The sequence below is a fragment of the Desmodus rotundus genome, chromosome 10, assembly GCF_022682495.2.
Source record: "Desmodus rotundus isolate HL8 chromosome 10, HLdesRot8A.1, whole genome shotgun sequence".
NCBI classification, from domain to species: Eukaryota; Metazoa; Chordata; class Mammalia; order Chiroptera; family Phyllostomidae; genus Desmodus; species Desmodus rotundus.
Window position 1 is genome coordinate 65,586,804 of NC_071396.1, and position 16,099 is coordinate 65,602,902.

General features: G+C 34.2%; 1 protein-coding gene across 2 annotated transcripts in view; it reads right to left on the reverse strand.

Annotated features, from left to right (window-relative positions):
- Positions 1–420: 420 nt before the first annotated feature.
- VAPA (VAMP associated protein A) overlaps positions 421–16,099 on the reverse strand; it is a 45,795-nt gene continuing 30,116 nt past the window's right edge. Inside the window, exons 5-7 of one of the 2 annotated variants that reach the window (XM_024580709.4) lie at positions 11,671–11,805; positions 7,301–7,474; positions 421–3,766 (exon numbers count right to left, since the gene is read on the reverse strand). In XM_024580709.4, coding sequence (XP_024436477.2) covers positions 3,608–3,766; positions 7,301–7,474; positions 11,671–11,805 — 468 coding nt within the window. In that variant the 3' untranslated portion in view covers positions 421–3,607. The remainder of the gene's footprint in view (positions 3,767–7,300; positions 7,475–11,670; positions 11,806–16,099) is intronic. The other variant, XM_024580710.4, reaches the window with a different exon arrangement.

Below are 16,099 nucleotides of genomic sequence, written 5' to 3' on the forward strand. Positions count from 1 at the left end.
GTTTTCCAAATTCTCTAAAATGCAAACATTATTATTTCTATAATCAGAAATGTAAGAAGATAAAATTTTCTTTCTCTTTAAGGATGAATGTTCAAACTTCTTTGCACCAATCCTCAACAGGCTGGGGCAGTTACAAGACGTCACTGTTCCTGCACCACACTCTCCAGAAGCACGGCTTCTACCGACGTGGTGTGCTATCAAACGAGGAACTAAAAAACTAGCTGATCCCAATTTCCCACGAAAAAGCATTTAACTTCTAGGTCGTTAAGCAAAAGACTTACCTGCCATAAGAACTCAAGTCCCAGTCAATGACTGACTAATATTACTTGATATAACACAATCATATAAACCATCACAATCTGTTGAAATCACATTATTTTTTTTTTTGGTTTGTTTTTGGAAAGGAAAATGACACTTCACCAGATTTTTAATCAGTTTATTTATTCACGCAACAGTTTAATTTCCTTTGAAAGCTATAAAATAAAGATCATTTACCTTCTTTTATTGTTTTTTCATACGGTAAACACTGATCTTTCCCTAACTCTCAAAAGGTCAATTTTTAAAAATCTATGCACACACCAAATCACTGAATAGGAATGTGCAAAGCTCTAGGAAAACTATTACTTGATTGCTTTTAAAGTGTGGCAAAAGATCACAATTTGGGGGTCATACTGTACAAGAACTCTTCTTTTTTACCGTATTGATAGAACTTCTTTTTGAAGTGGCATGTTTTGAATGATTACAATTCAAAAGTAATTCCCACAGCAGATAATATCAATTTTAGCAAAAGTTCTGAGCAAGATACTTAAAGGAGAAATATTATTTTTTCTTTGACCAGAATTTCTGAATTAAGTACATTTTTCCAAGTGTCATTTTTTAAAAGGTAACACACTCAACAGTACAATTCTTAAATTTGTTTCTGGTAAATAAAAGAATGGGCAAAGTTAAGGTACATTAATTATAGAAAGAATGAAGGAAGGTAGTGCATTTACCATCACATAATGAACTTAAGGCCTTAGTTACTGGACTGTGATTTCAGTATTAGCAACAGTGTATTTCCCTCATGCTTACAAACAAAAGTAAGCAGGCAAACAAAATTTTCTAAACATGTAAGGAATGAAGACAACTTAATCTATGTTATCAGTCAATACAGTTGAACTCTTAAAGTAACCACTGGTAATAAAATAATCTCATCACACTTCATACATTCATTAAAAAGAACAAATAAAGTCTCCTATACAATTAGAGCATCTCCTCCAATGTAAAGCAGTTAAGCCCACGCACCCTTTTCTTTGCAGATGCTACCCAGATTATACTCTTATCTAAAACCCAGCCATTGCATAATGCATTTTGCAGAATGCCTACCTAAAAATACACTGTATTTCATAGTGTTTATACCAATGTTGGGGGATGGGAGCACTTCTAGCCTAAACACTAAGAGAAAACATATACATGAGACTATTCAACAGTAGTGGCCTGTAATACAAGCCTATGATAGAAAACCACATACTCTTCTTATTAAATGGAATCTTAGGTTCATTATTTCAGTCATGAACTAAATTAATACATTTTTTTTTTCCCCTACAAAGTGACCAGAAAACACACCAAACCAAAGTCAGGAGAGCAGATTTCTAGGTCCAGACCTGCCTCACCTACCTATGAGATGGCAAGGAAAGTTCTCTTTAACTCTCTCTCATAAAGGCCTTAAATTCCTCAACTTTAAACAAAGGGGTCGAACAAAATGAAATCTAAGGAGCATTCCCATGAAACGGGATTTTGGTAAATTTTTGAGAACTTAATTTTTTAAAACATGACAGCCATGAAATATCAAGCTTATCACCAATAATGTAGATTATACAGAGCTTTAAGCCAAGGAATTACTGATTCTGCATTTATGGGGTAAAAATGCAAGACTCTTTCTAGCATGCTTTTCCAGTTATCAGAAAGGGAAGGAAGTTTTACAATGACTGTAATTCATACAGCAATGGAAACACTACCTGCAGCAGCATGCTAGTAATGGATAGGTGTCACTTGTGTTTGTTTTTAGTAACTTTTGCACAACAGCAAGAAGTTTTGTAGAAAATACCATAGAGCCAATGACACAATAAATGTGATTGGACAAATCAAAACATACTTAAAATGAAAAAGCAAACAAAATACTTAGAACATTTCACTCATTTATAAAATGTATACACAGACCTGGGCCTAACATACTTCACTGCTCCACATCAAATCCCCAAGTCCAATCTCCCTTTCAGATAGAAGTTCATCTTTTACAAAACCAACACCTATTTTCAGAATCAAAATTCACCTGTATTAGATTGTACTCAGTAAAAAAAAAAAAAAAAAAAAAAAAGAACACATTTTCTATGATTCCAAAATGTTCTATGTTGATACAAATGAAATAAATTCAAACCCTATAATGCACATTTATACTGAAAATGTGTTTCACATGGTTAACAGGATTGCAAGGAATAAAATCATTTTTCACAAGGACTCCCAAGGCTTGCTCAGTGATAAGAAATTTCCAGAATGGGAATTTACTTTGAGCATTAAAATGGGCAGGAAAAACACCTACTTTTAACTATCATTATGAAATATTATAAGAGGAATTAATAAGCTTGTTAAAAAGCACTTGACTAGAACAACCAAGAAGAATGAATCTTTCTTGGGACGATACTAAAAAGACCTGTTTAGATGGGGTAAACACAATATAGCCACGAGGCATAGACATAAACTGACAAAAATTACAGCACTTTTATTCTCATCATATTTGCTTATTTTATATTATCTTGAAAACAAACTGATTATGATCTTTCAAAATACCAAAGGTAGAGTGAAACTGATCAGTTCCTTTCATTAATGGAATGGGGACTTTTACTTACAAATACTGTAAGTCTGAAAGGGTTTCAATGTGAGATAAAATTATGCATTATAAATTTCAAATTATCATAGAGTGGACTTTCTGGTATCCCCATCTAATGACACAACAGACACAAGCTATTGAGCAAGAATCTGTTAACAGTTTTATTTGTTTTAATGTTAAATACCATGGGACAGAATTGTAAGGATGAAAAACTCAGTCAACAACTGCCTCACAAGGGATAAGAAAAGTTCTGCCATATTAGCAAAGGTAAAGGAGAAAATTTACACTGTAAGAGGCACCATTTCCCCACAGAATACCTCTTGGCATTTCCTGAATGAGTGGGATTAGCAATCTAAATAAATCATTTCAAGAGGTAACAGCAACAGATAAAATTTAAAGGGATTATTAAAATAACATTTACAAGACTCTGAACAATTCTTGAACTCTTATTAAAACAACAAAGAAAGAACAATTCTTTATTTATGAATTTCATAAAGGACTGAATGTGCAACTGACATCTGCTAGTGATGATCTGGTAATATACAATTTGTCCAGTAGCCGAACAGTTTGTTTTTATTCTGTTTTCTAACCGTAAGAGATCATTAAAGGCAAAGCCTATATGACGCTGTACACACACACAAAAATGGTCACCGTGGGCCATACTACCAGTGAAATGGTAGGTAAACACATCTTTTTCTGGTCAAGAGAAAATAAAAGAAATAGCACTCTGCATGCTTCACTCTACAAGATGAATTTCCCTAGAAAGAATCCAATGAAAATGGCTGCAATTACAACAAGAAGTGAAGGAAGAGGACTGGTGACATTATCTCTGAAGGATGCAGTTGAGGTTGATCCAGGTTTATCCGAGTGTGCTACCTTTCTGAGCCTTAAGCCTTCATCCTAGAAAAAATATACACGCACAAAAGAAAAGTTTTAAAAACATATATGCATATAAGACTACTGAGTTAAAAATCAACAGACAGAAAACAGATCAGTATGCAGTGGCTGGGGGTATAAATAGGGATTTACTGCTAACTGGCATAAGAAAACTTTCTAGGGCAATGCAAACATTCTAAAACTGGATTCTAGTGATGGCTGCACAATTCTGTAAATTTACTAAAAATCATTAAATTGTACCGTTACAATAAGTGACTTTACAGTGTAAATTATGCCACAATAATGTGGATTTTAAGAACTAGAGCTCAGAAATATACTCCTAAAAATCTGAAAAATCGCGTATGGCTGTATTCAAATACCGTGTTTTTTGGGCCATAAGACGTACACCTAGATTTTAGAGGAGGAAAATAGGGAAAAAAAAATTGAAGCAAAAAATGTGGTAAAATATTTAATAACATAAATAACATAATATTTCACCAATGTAAATGTAAGCTACATCCAGACTGTAAGATGCACCCCCCATTTTCCTCCCAAATTTGGGGGGTGCATCTTGTAGTCTGAAAAGCATAGTAGATGAAAAAATTCCATTATTAAAATTAATACAACTAAAAGAGTTCTATGCATGTACGTATTTCCCAAGGTGGCTCATAGTCTTTTTTTTTTTTTTTTTGCACCTACCATAGCCCAATTAGCAAAAGACTACTAGAAACAAACCTGCAGTCTGACAGGTTCACTTACTCCCTGCAACCAGGGCACCTGCACAGCAGAGGCACAGGTAAGTCACCAAAGGTAGAAGAACTTTATAGGATTAAAAAAAAAGGGAAGTTGAGGTTGAAATTTAAATAATGTAGTTTTTTGATATGCTCAAAGTAAAGCAGAAAAGCTATGTGTAAAAGGGTCAGCACTGGATCTGAACTGCAAACACTGAATACTGTTTCTTTGGAAAGTATAAATTATAATAGATGTGGAGTGTTATATACATCAACACACCCATACGAAGCTCTGCACCTGGACTGAACAGGGAGGCTGCTTTTCTACACCAAGCTGACTTGGATGCTCCAGACAAGAGTGGGTTGCTTCATTCTTACTGATATGATGGTTTCACACAGCAAAGTTTCTGACAGTCTATGATTTTAGGGGACAATGTTTCTCAGTAAAAAAGGAGCAGTCACTCAAGACAGGAGGTTGTTATGACACTTTATCAGCTACAGTATGACCCTAGGGAAAATACCAGTGTCTGTATTTGTTACTTAGGCATTTGGCTTTATCTGTTTGTGTCCATCATCTCAACCAGATGAACAGCAGGGCACATTTTTATCTCCTCACTTCAAGCTAATTTTTATATTCTCATGTTGACTCCTGTGTACCAAGTTCAAGAGTCTATCTAATGTAACACTGTTTTATTTGCATTACTAGATTCTCTGAGGGCTTGTGGGTCTTTTTGGTCTTATGCTAATTAATCCTGTATGGTGAGAGCAATGATTCTCAATCCCAGCAAGATCTTTAAAATATAGTCCTAGTGATTTTGATTCCCTAGGTCTGGGCCGGGCCTGGCCAGGTACATTTTTAAACAGCTCCCTAGGAGATTAGGATACAGTCTGGATTAAGAACCACAGGGGCAGAGGAATATAAAAGGTTAGTGATCAGACATGCTCAAGAAAGTTAATATGGCAAAAAAATTATGATGGGTCTTATGTATAAAATATTTAAAAGCCTGAAATTGATCCTATAAGCCAATGGTCTTTTATCTTTTAAACCGCAGAATGTTTTTTCAAATCACATCTCCTACAGAACATCAGCCTATAAAGAGTGGCAACCAGAAATTAAGTCTCACTCACCTATCTCCTGGTTCACTCTTCCTATTTTCTAGCCCTGCCCTACCTGTACCAACCATTCCTATCATTTCCACTTCTCCCCTCTCTGCCAAGAGATAAACAGTGGTTTTTTGAACAAATACACTGAGTATACTAAGGAACACATCTTTCATCAAAGAACACAACTTGTGCAAGTCCTAGAAGATAAATTAACAAAACTGCATGATGTGTGAGTATGAAATGGAGATACTTTTTCCACTATTCAGATAGGTGCTGGAGGCAGAGGATCCCTGAGGGGTACTAAGGAATATGAAGATAATCACAAAAATTATTTCAGCACTGATCATTTCAAGATACAGTGCTTTTGATTCAGTGTGGTTCTTATGTACACTTAACAGACAGAATAACCAAATGTAGATTAAGTTCCATAAATTAGCTCATTTTTGTATCATCTATCAATACTTCAATACAAAAACCTAAAACAAAGCCTTAAAAAAAAATGTAAAGGTATTCAGATCTTGAAATAATTACTTGTCAAAGGCTAATTAATAATAACCTCTATACATATTCAAATTAGTCCTCAATTCAACAGTCCATTCATTTATTCATTTGAATATACTAATGACTATGATACCTATGTCTATGAATGCAAAAATGACTCCACACAGTCCTCGCTCTGAGGAAAGTACTGTCCACTAGAGGGAGAAACACATCCAACAAGTAAGAGATATGGCGGAAACAAACGAGACAACATTCCTAAAGAATTTTTCTTTTCTTTTTAAAAGGTTATACTGAAAAGATCACAATACACAAGTACCAAGAAACAAAAGCATGTATGTATGTGTTGTGAAGGTAGGGACAAGAATTCAAAGGCATTCCAGTAAGAGGGAACAACTTAAGCCAAAGCAAAAGGGGGATAATAAAAACAGAGACACTTCTTCAGGAAACTACAGCCCAACACTGTCTCATACAAACATAATATAAACTTCACAAATGCGAGCCACGTGTGTAATTGTAAATTTTCTAATGCATATTAAAAAAGTGAAAAAAAACTGGCAAAATTAACCTTAATAATGTATTCAATCCCCCATAACCAAAATATCACTTCAATATGTAATACAAAAAAATATATATTTTACCTTATTTTTTGGTACTAAGTCTAAGAAATCAGTGTGTATTTTACACTCACAGCATATCTCAATTCAAACTACAGTTATATCTCAGTAATCATCACTTTCAGAACTCGTCAAACCCTGTAGTCGTCACATTTTGACAAGGAAAAAATGTTTCAAGACTCGGTGTTTGCTCCCTACTCGGCACTCATTTCTCACCATGAAACAGAGGTCAACGTGTCAGTATCAGCACCCTACACAAATTACTGACTGTAACCTCATTTCAAGTGCTCAACACAACCCCAGGTGACTAGCGGCTGGCTACTCTATGAGCAGCACCATTATAGGAAGTTCATATGACTAAGGCACAGAAATGTGAAGGGAACAAATAAGTGGAAGCTAGCAATGCCTAGGTAAAGAACTTGCAGGCAATGAGATGCCACGGTAAAACTGTTAAAAGAGGCTGGGAGTACAGAGCAAAGGACAGGACATAACCAAACTGAAAAAAAAGGAGAAAGAAATACCCCAAAACTGATAGATAAAATGGCCTAACAACAGTCACATGTCCTATGCCTTCATTTAAATCAACTTATTTTCAAAATACAACTTACTCTCAGGTGTCGATTTTCTTCTGATAGCTTCATTATTTCTCCCTGAAGTCTTTTACACTCTTCCATGAGTTTCCTTGTTTCAGTGTCATTAAGTGAAACGCTATGTGGTTTTGGCATGGGTCCATCTTGTTTAGATGCATTCAGCGGAACAGCTTTGCTAGGTTCCATATCATTCTGTGTTACAAAGACAGTGGGAATTTTTTAACTGACCAAATCTTCTTACAGGTTTTAAACAAGTAAAAATTTAAACTCCATATCCTTCTTTTCAAAATAATTATTTAAAAGGTTTGACAATTTTCAATTTCAGTAAGAATTTTTTTGATAGCGAATGTTACGGTCACCTGTGAACAATTTTAGAGGGACTAATCAGTAAATGTCAGTAGTAAGATAAAGCAAATAAGCCCACTCCCTCCTCTACTCCCATAACCCTTTGCACTTACCTCTACCAAAGCACTTATCATATATCACAATAATGTATTTTTGATGTTCTTTCCTACAATACTTCAGAGGCTGGGAGAGCAAGAGTCATTTCTCTTTGTACTGACCCCTTAACCCAGCACTTTGACGAACAGTAGTTATTTAATGAAAGTATGCTGAATAACTGACGACAACCAAAATCCAAATACGAAGGTCATTTTCAGTGCTCTGATTCTGCAATTCAGATGAGGTTCTGGGAGGGTAGGGGGGATATTATTGTAATCATTCCAATAAAATCAGACTATCTAAGAAAAACATTTAAAAGAAAACCTAACTTCTATTAATGGGAAAAAAATAACTGAAGAAGGATATAAACCTTGGAAGGGAGATAATGAACACAAACCCCCCCAAAAAAGAGAGAAGGGAATGCAAGGGAGTTATTTCCATGATCTCAAATTCAAACATAAATGATTCCTTCAAATTACCACTGTTTGTTTTAATTTATGAAACTCAATATGGAATCAAAGTACCCAGTTTTAAAACTATGAGCCCCCAAAATCTTAATTCTCACCAACACTTACCATTTAAAACTAGTGGCAAAGGAGTAAGATAAATACCTAAGGCAGTACTTAAGGACTCCTGAGCCTATGATCTAAAGCGCCGCCATAGCCTTCAGTCCTAACATCACTTATCCCGTCACATACAACATAACAGTATTAGCGCAACAATTCATCTTTTCAACTAAATTTTTACTTGCTAAAAATTTAATTTTAGATAAAAAGGTATCAACAGCTTTATTCAGATATAAACTTGTAACGAAAATATTTCCAAATCAACTTTATGGCATTTCACAGTACTCAATGAAGAGATTTTAAACACAGATTATATACCGATCACATCATCCTACCTTCTGAATTTACATTAAGAGTAAACAAATTGTTCAAAATCAGTATTTTCTTATGAAAGGGATATGATTTTATTATTTTGCCCAAATCCATCTAAAAATTAATGTTATGATGAGATTCTAATGTACAACACTATATAGTATTTGACCTGGATTATTCCAATTTTCTTTTAAAAGTTTCAGAGTTGTTAAAGGTTTTTAAGAAGGCAACTTCAGCCCTGGCTGAAGTGGCTCAGTGGATTGAGTGCCGGCCTGTGAACGAAAGGGTCACTGATTCAATTCCCAGTCTAGGGCACACGCCTGGGTTGTCGGCCAGGTCCCTAGTAGGGGGCCCGCGAGAAACAACCACACGTTGATGTTTCTCTTGCTTTCTCCCTTCCTCTCTCTAAAAATAAATAAATAAAATCTTTTTAAAAATGGCTACTTCATTTTCTCATCTGAGTTTTTCTCTTGCTCTTATTTTTTACCCTATCCTTCCCTATCCACAACCAATCCCATCTCATTAAAAATCAGTTCCTAATACATTTTGCTTTCCACCAATATTTTTTCCCTTAATACTTAATAGTAACTGTATTTCAAAATGATTTTTCAAGTGTGTTCAAATTCCAACCTAGAACAAGTCCAACTTCTGAAAATGAGGGTGCCATGTTGCCTTCCTCTGTAAAAAAGAAGGCAATAGTCAATAATACGGCAACTGAGGAATCTTTAGGTTTTGGTTAAGAATTAGGCGGAAAAAATATCATGCTCATACCAAAAAGTTGACTAAAAAATTAGAAAGAAATATGTGAGGCCAACAAGTGAAGAGGAAAAAAATAAAATGAGGAATTATCAAACTCTTCACAATTGAATTATTTTTAAATAAATTTTTGAAATTCCAGAAAATTTAGAATTATGAGGAATTTATCTCCCATTATTTCATTAATCCAACACAACTATTATTTATCTTGCAGTATTTTTTTCATAAGCCCATTTTGTAAACTCCACATACATGTACATTTTAATCTTTCTTCAAGTATATGCATATCTTTTTATTTTCATTTTAAATGATACAATATGCCATTAGATATTGTATTCCATGCTTTACTAAAATTACTTAAAGCTTTTCATTCTTGTTAGACATTTGATGAGTAGATTTCCACTCTTTGGGATTTAAAAAGTCAATGAATATCTTCTTACAGTGACAAAATTAGATTTTCTTTCTTACTGACATTTTCCTTAATGTGTTTGTATCACTTTTATAATCAAAAGAAGAAATGTCTTAACCAATTTGTGGAGTATAAACACAAGACTAGGAATGCAAAAAGATAAAGTGAAGCTTAAACACATTTCAAAAGTGAGCCAAATTAGGTCACAAAACAAGTTACATGGAGTATAATTATATCATGTACTATTTAGGCCCCCTACAAACCAGTCAACATACATAGAAGATGCAAAGAAATCTAATTTATTTATGCATATTTAAAGTATAATCATATACCCCTAACTTAGTTGGGGGTTAAGGGAAGTAGGGGGAGTTAAGTCATTCATATAGTAACAATCTGAAGGGCCTGATGAGAAACACTAAGGCTGCCATGACTTTAAGTACAAACTTCCATTCAGGAGCTCCATTAGTGAGGTTTGGCTCCAGGAAAACAGCTTGTTCCTTGACAGTTGCTTCAGACTGGTCCAGAAAGTGAAGACTGGTTGTTCTGAGAACCATGAAAAAAGCAAACTAAAGGGATTCAACAATATGCTGCAACTCTTCGGAAACTGATGAATTTAGAATAAACCATAAGGTCAAGGCCATGATATTAATAAAGAAAATATACCCTATCCTGTACTTATTCTACTGTCTTATATTAATTAGTCTATCTACAGTAATCCCTCTCCATCTGAGTTGAATTTACTTCTGTATTCTTCTTTAACATCCTTCACAATTTCAATTCCAATATGCTAACTACTTCTTATCGGGGGTAATTAGACAAAGGCAGAGCAAGCAACTGGAACTAGGGAAAGGTAAAATACAAGGCAAAGTAGATTTTTGCAATGAAGTCTTAACAGAGAAGCAAAAGGATGTAAACATGGGACTACATTTTTGTGACTATTATGAGTAAGGGGTGTAAATATATAAAGGCTACAGCCAAGAGCTATGGCATGAAATTGTTTGGAGGCATAATTAAGGCCTTATCCTGGGAAAAGATATTGATAGTATTTGAATAATAAGATTACTGAAGATTTATTTTCACTCTAAACAACCAATTTATTCTGTTACTCTAGGATCATCAATAACTAACTAGATATTTACATAAAGGATCGGGTTTTTTTAAGCTTTAGTATACACTGTCTCTGCAAAGGCAAATCAGAGTATAAGCAAATTGTTCAAACTGTGGAGTTCCTGAAGTTTCCAGTAAGCAAGAAAATGGAAAAGGGAATCCAGCAACTATTATACCACCTCAAACTCAACACATACACACACACGTACACATTAATAAATTCAAATATAACCTAAGATATTTAGGGCTTATAGCACAAATTCTTCTACCCTGGGGCACTGGTAAGTAACTAACAATGACAGTTAAAGAGGGGTTAGTATTATTTGTATTTGATAATAAAATATAAAATAATAATCTCACTTATCATACACACACACACACACACACACACACTTCCCTGGAAAGCAATGTTTGCCAGCTCCTACAGGATGATTCCTATGCCTGCAAGTCTATTTAGATACTAAAATATGCTCCTAACTCCCTTTTTAGAGTATGCTCCCAAAATTTCAGTGACAGGAAAAATTATAGCAATTCCATAGTAATGTTCAAACTTACATTTGTCCTGTTCACTATTGAGATGTTAAGTGTTAAATTTGGTTTGTTTTCTTTTAGGACAGGAAATAGTCTCTGTGCATGATTTTTAAGTGAACTGTGGTTCTGTAATTTTAAACATAACTGAAAATTTCAATTCTATTTACTTCACATATTATACAATACCACCCATGTGGTAGATAACTACATTAACATAACCAGTAACACTAGTAGACTCCTATGTCTGTTAACTCCCTAAAACAAACCTTCTGCTTCTCCTGTTTGAACACATTGAGTCCCCTGGGGTCATTCTTCATGTTATAACTGGCAGGAGTTGCAACTGTGGTGTTCATGTTGCTTATTGAAGTGACAGCCGGAGCAGTCCCTGGTGGAGTTATACCCTGAGGTGGTACGGGAAACACATTCTCAGACTGGTACCAAACTCTGAGTTCTCCTGCATGGTATTGGGAATGACTAACACAGAAATCATTAGGCTCTAAAACACTACCATTTTATTCCATAAAAAGGTGTTATACATAAGAAATAACAGTAATAAATAATAGCTATGTTAGTTAAAGCAAAAAGTACAAAATTTCTGAACTTTTCTTAATATTATTTCCCAAACAAAATTAGCTATGATCAACTTGTATTATGTTCACAAGCTTAAATGTATAAACCTTATTAAATTTATGCTAGCCTCATGTTACCTTAAAATGAATACCTTCTAATTTTGTGGTGCTAAATTTTTGTTATTAATCAATACTTGTCAATATCTGAAAAACAAGCACTTCATATTTTCTTACCTTTGATAATAATCTGAACAATTTTTAAGTAAATGACTTCCCCCCCTTGAGGTTCAGAAACTACAGTGATTTATAAATCTCTCCAGTACTCAACAATACCCCTCCCAAAATATACACACACCTCTCTTCCAGGACCAATAAACAAGTTTAAGATGCACATAACATTTTAGTGTATCATTATCTCCATAGTTCTCCTATCTTCTCAAATTCCTCTAATATAGATAAAAATATTACAAAAAAGTTTAGAGCTGACTCTGAAATACTTGTTGATATCCACATAATTATATATAAAAACTAAGAGAACTCTATCTTACTAATAATGTACTGTCCCCAATCTGTTTGTCTCAACAGAAAATATATATTTAATCATAAAAAGTTTTTATACACAAGACCGCTGAAATGCTGTTCTTGACAGCCTTTCATTCTTTATTAAGACAAATCATTACTTTTTCCTAGAAAATATATCATTAACAGATATTATATGTAGGACATAAATGAAATCCAATACATTTAAAAAATTTGAAAAATGTCAAGTTAAGTTGTAAGCCTCAAAAAAAAAGACCCCCCAAAATTTGGGTGTAATTGAACACAAAGAATTGAATAGGTGATAAATGTGATAAATGAACTAACTATAAATACATTCAATGCTGAAAAAACACTACTCTAACTGGACATTAGATTTAATACAGAGTTGACAGTAACTAAAAAGAACTAATAATTTAGAAAACCCCACTTGGTAAAATCTAAAATAGTCAATGCTTTAGTATCATCAGCCCAACAACCCAGGGACCATAAAGAATGGCTCTCTGTATTAGCATTGAACACAACTCAATTGAACTTCATGGGCCATTAATTTAATGAAATATATCCATAATTTACTGAAGTATATCCACTCAAAGACCTGCTGTGCTCTAGGACTAGGGAGACCACACATTTCAGTGTGCTTAAGACCAGTATTAGCTAATACCTGTTACCCAGGAATAATTATTAATAGTACCTCCTTTCATTCTAAAACAGAAGGCTTCCTGGATTCTTGGATCACTCTATCTATGATCCAAATTAGACAGCTATTTCCCCCCCAAAAGCCCACATTCTAATGGTGGGACAAATAAATGAGAATTGTTTTATCACAAAAAATGACTTCTTCAAACTATAAAAATATCAATAAAAACATGGACTCAACCACTATACTTCTAAAGCTGTCAACTTTCTTATCCTACAAGATTGACCACAAAACTTCAATCTTTTTTTATATACAGGGTATCAAGGTCCTAAAAGAACTTGTGAAACCAATAAAATAACATACCCTTTTCCACTGTTTCTACAACATGCAAATGCCCAATAATTAATAGCATGCCTAAATAGATCCAGACCTTCAAATAGGTATACTTACATATTCTATTGAAATTCAATGCCTATCTACTTCTTGGAAGGGGTGGGGGCAGTACCCAGTAAGGTGGGTAAGGAGCTGCAGGCAGGGGTTTCAGAGTGGGATGAGGTGCTGAACATAAACAACAACACTGCAAAGTACAAGACCTGCTCACTACACCAACTTTGAGAAGAAAGTATCAATAACTATGATTGCTACTCTCGACCTACTTTGCATACTAAATTATTCTGACTACTAAATATCATAAATTCTAATGACCTCTTTAAATATGCTATCCTGAGAGATTTTTGTACATTAAATCTGAAGTTGTCAAAAACTAAACTGAATTTTGCTTCAATTAACATACTTTTTAAAACAAAGAAAGAGTAAAGATCAAAGGATCTCAAGTAATTCACTATATAGCAACACCTAAACTAAATATCACACTATACACTAAAAAAACTATTTTTAACATTTTTGTTAATATTGCATGTTCAGAAATGCATTTTCCTTGAAGAAGGGAATATTACCTTTAATCAATTTATGTAGGTCAGAACTCAGCTTTTATCAATAACAACATTTTATCAATTTATCTGCAGGAAACTAACAAAGTTTATCTAGACAAAACACTATTCAATAATGCCCTAATTTCCTAACTGACAAGTTTAACTAAACCGAAGATAAACACACAGAAAAAGGGTATTAAGTAATTTTGGAATTTGATCTGTGCTAAATAAATGTTAGATGGTTTCTAACTAAATTCTAGCTGGATGCTACAAAGAAACCAGTATGTCGAAGATATTACAGTGTTTAAGCAGTTTTATCAATTTCAACCGTAAACACTGAATTGGAGATGGCAAGACACAATTATCATCAGGGCCTACTTACCATATGAATGAATTATAAAAGATGTTTATATGCATTTTTATATATATAAGGTTTCATCCTTAATTATAATAAACAAATAAAAACCTTATCATATATTTCTTACTATTATAAATTCCAGATTTGGCAACATTAAGGTTTCGTATTTCCTAAAAGGGATGAGTTGCAGCATTAAACTGATGACTCAACAAAGTCACACAATGAACAACTCAGAACTGGGTCTATGCCAGGGTACACTCAATTTAAATACATTTCTCAGTAATTGAGATCTCTTATAGAACCTGCAGGTTAGTAGCAAGCAACACAAGAATGAGCTTACCCAATAACAGTGTTTCCAAAACTGATTTTACATTACATTAAATAAAAAAGATGAATAACAATAAAAATTAAAAATATATATATTAAAAAATAAATAAATAAAATAATAAAAAAGAAATGTTGGGTTAAACAATACTTTCTTCATTCAGGGCCTATAACTGCAATATGCTTATTTATCGGAAGACCTAGTATTTGAAGTGTTTTCCCAAACTCATTTGACCACAGAACCCTTCCAACCCAACACACTTAGGGAAATGCTGCCTTATAGAAACACAGCTGTGGTTCAGCCCTTCTTTTTAGTATGTAACATGAATTAATTAAGGCCATTTCTAGGCTGCATGTAATACAGATCCATTTTCTGTACATTTGAATTTTATGTAAATCTGAAATACTAATATACTGAAATATTAAGTCTCATGTGAAAAACTTGAAATGCAAACTCTACACATTTTAAAATATCCACCCAGAATCATAATAGCAAAGCTAACATGCCACATGAGCTGATATAGCTAAACAGCACTGCAGTTGGTTCACAGAGTACCTGTCCATTGCTTTCAGGGCTAGTGATGCATTTTAGACATTTTCAGTTATCCAAGATCTTTAAGAACATACCTCAACCACAAAATGCATCACTACCACAAAAAATAAAAGGATACATATCTTCCTATGTGATCATGACATGATTTTACCATTAAAATCTTACCATTTGAAGAAGTGTCTTCCAATAATAATCGAGGCCTTCATCTAATTTTGGCCAATAAAATGGTTTGAAAAAAATCCTGAAAAATCATTGTCTTATTACAGTGCCCACTTTAGGTTCTTGATATACCATCTCCACTGAAAGGAGCCAGAGCTTCTTGAAGAAATGACTGATTCCAAGTCTAGGTTTGGACTATCTTGTCATATTAGACATAAAAAAAACTACCAAGGGTGTGAGACTTCTATCAAGATGGCTCAACTTTTCACACAAACACATCAAAATGACAACTAAAGTACAGAACAACCATCACTCAGAACCAGCAGAAATCGAGTTAAATGAAAATCTGACAACTATAGAATTAAAGAACCCACATCCATCCAGACTGGTAGGAGGGGTGCAGACACTGAAAGGGTTGGTCCCTCACACACGTGTGGTGGATAAAAGTTTGGGAGGGACATATCAGGCACAGGAGTTCCAGCCCCATACCAGGCCCCCTAGCCCAAGGTTCCAGGGCCAGGAAGGTAAGTTCCCACAACTTCTGGCTGCAAAACACAGCAGGGATTGAGTTGATGGAAGAAATTGTTGGAGACCCAAACAGTTCCACTTAAAGGACCCACACA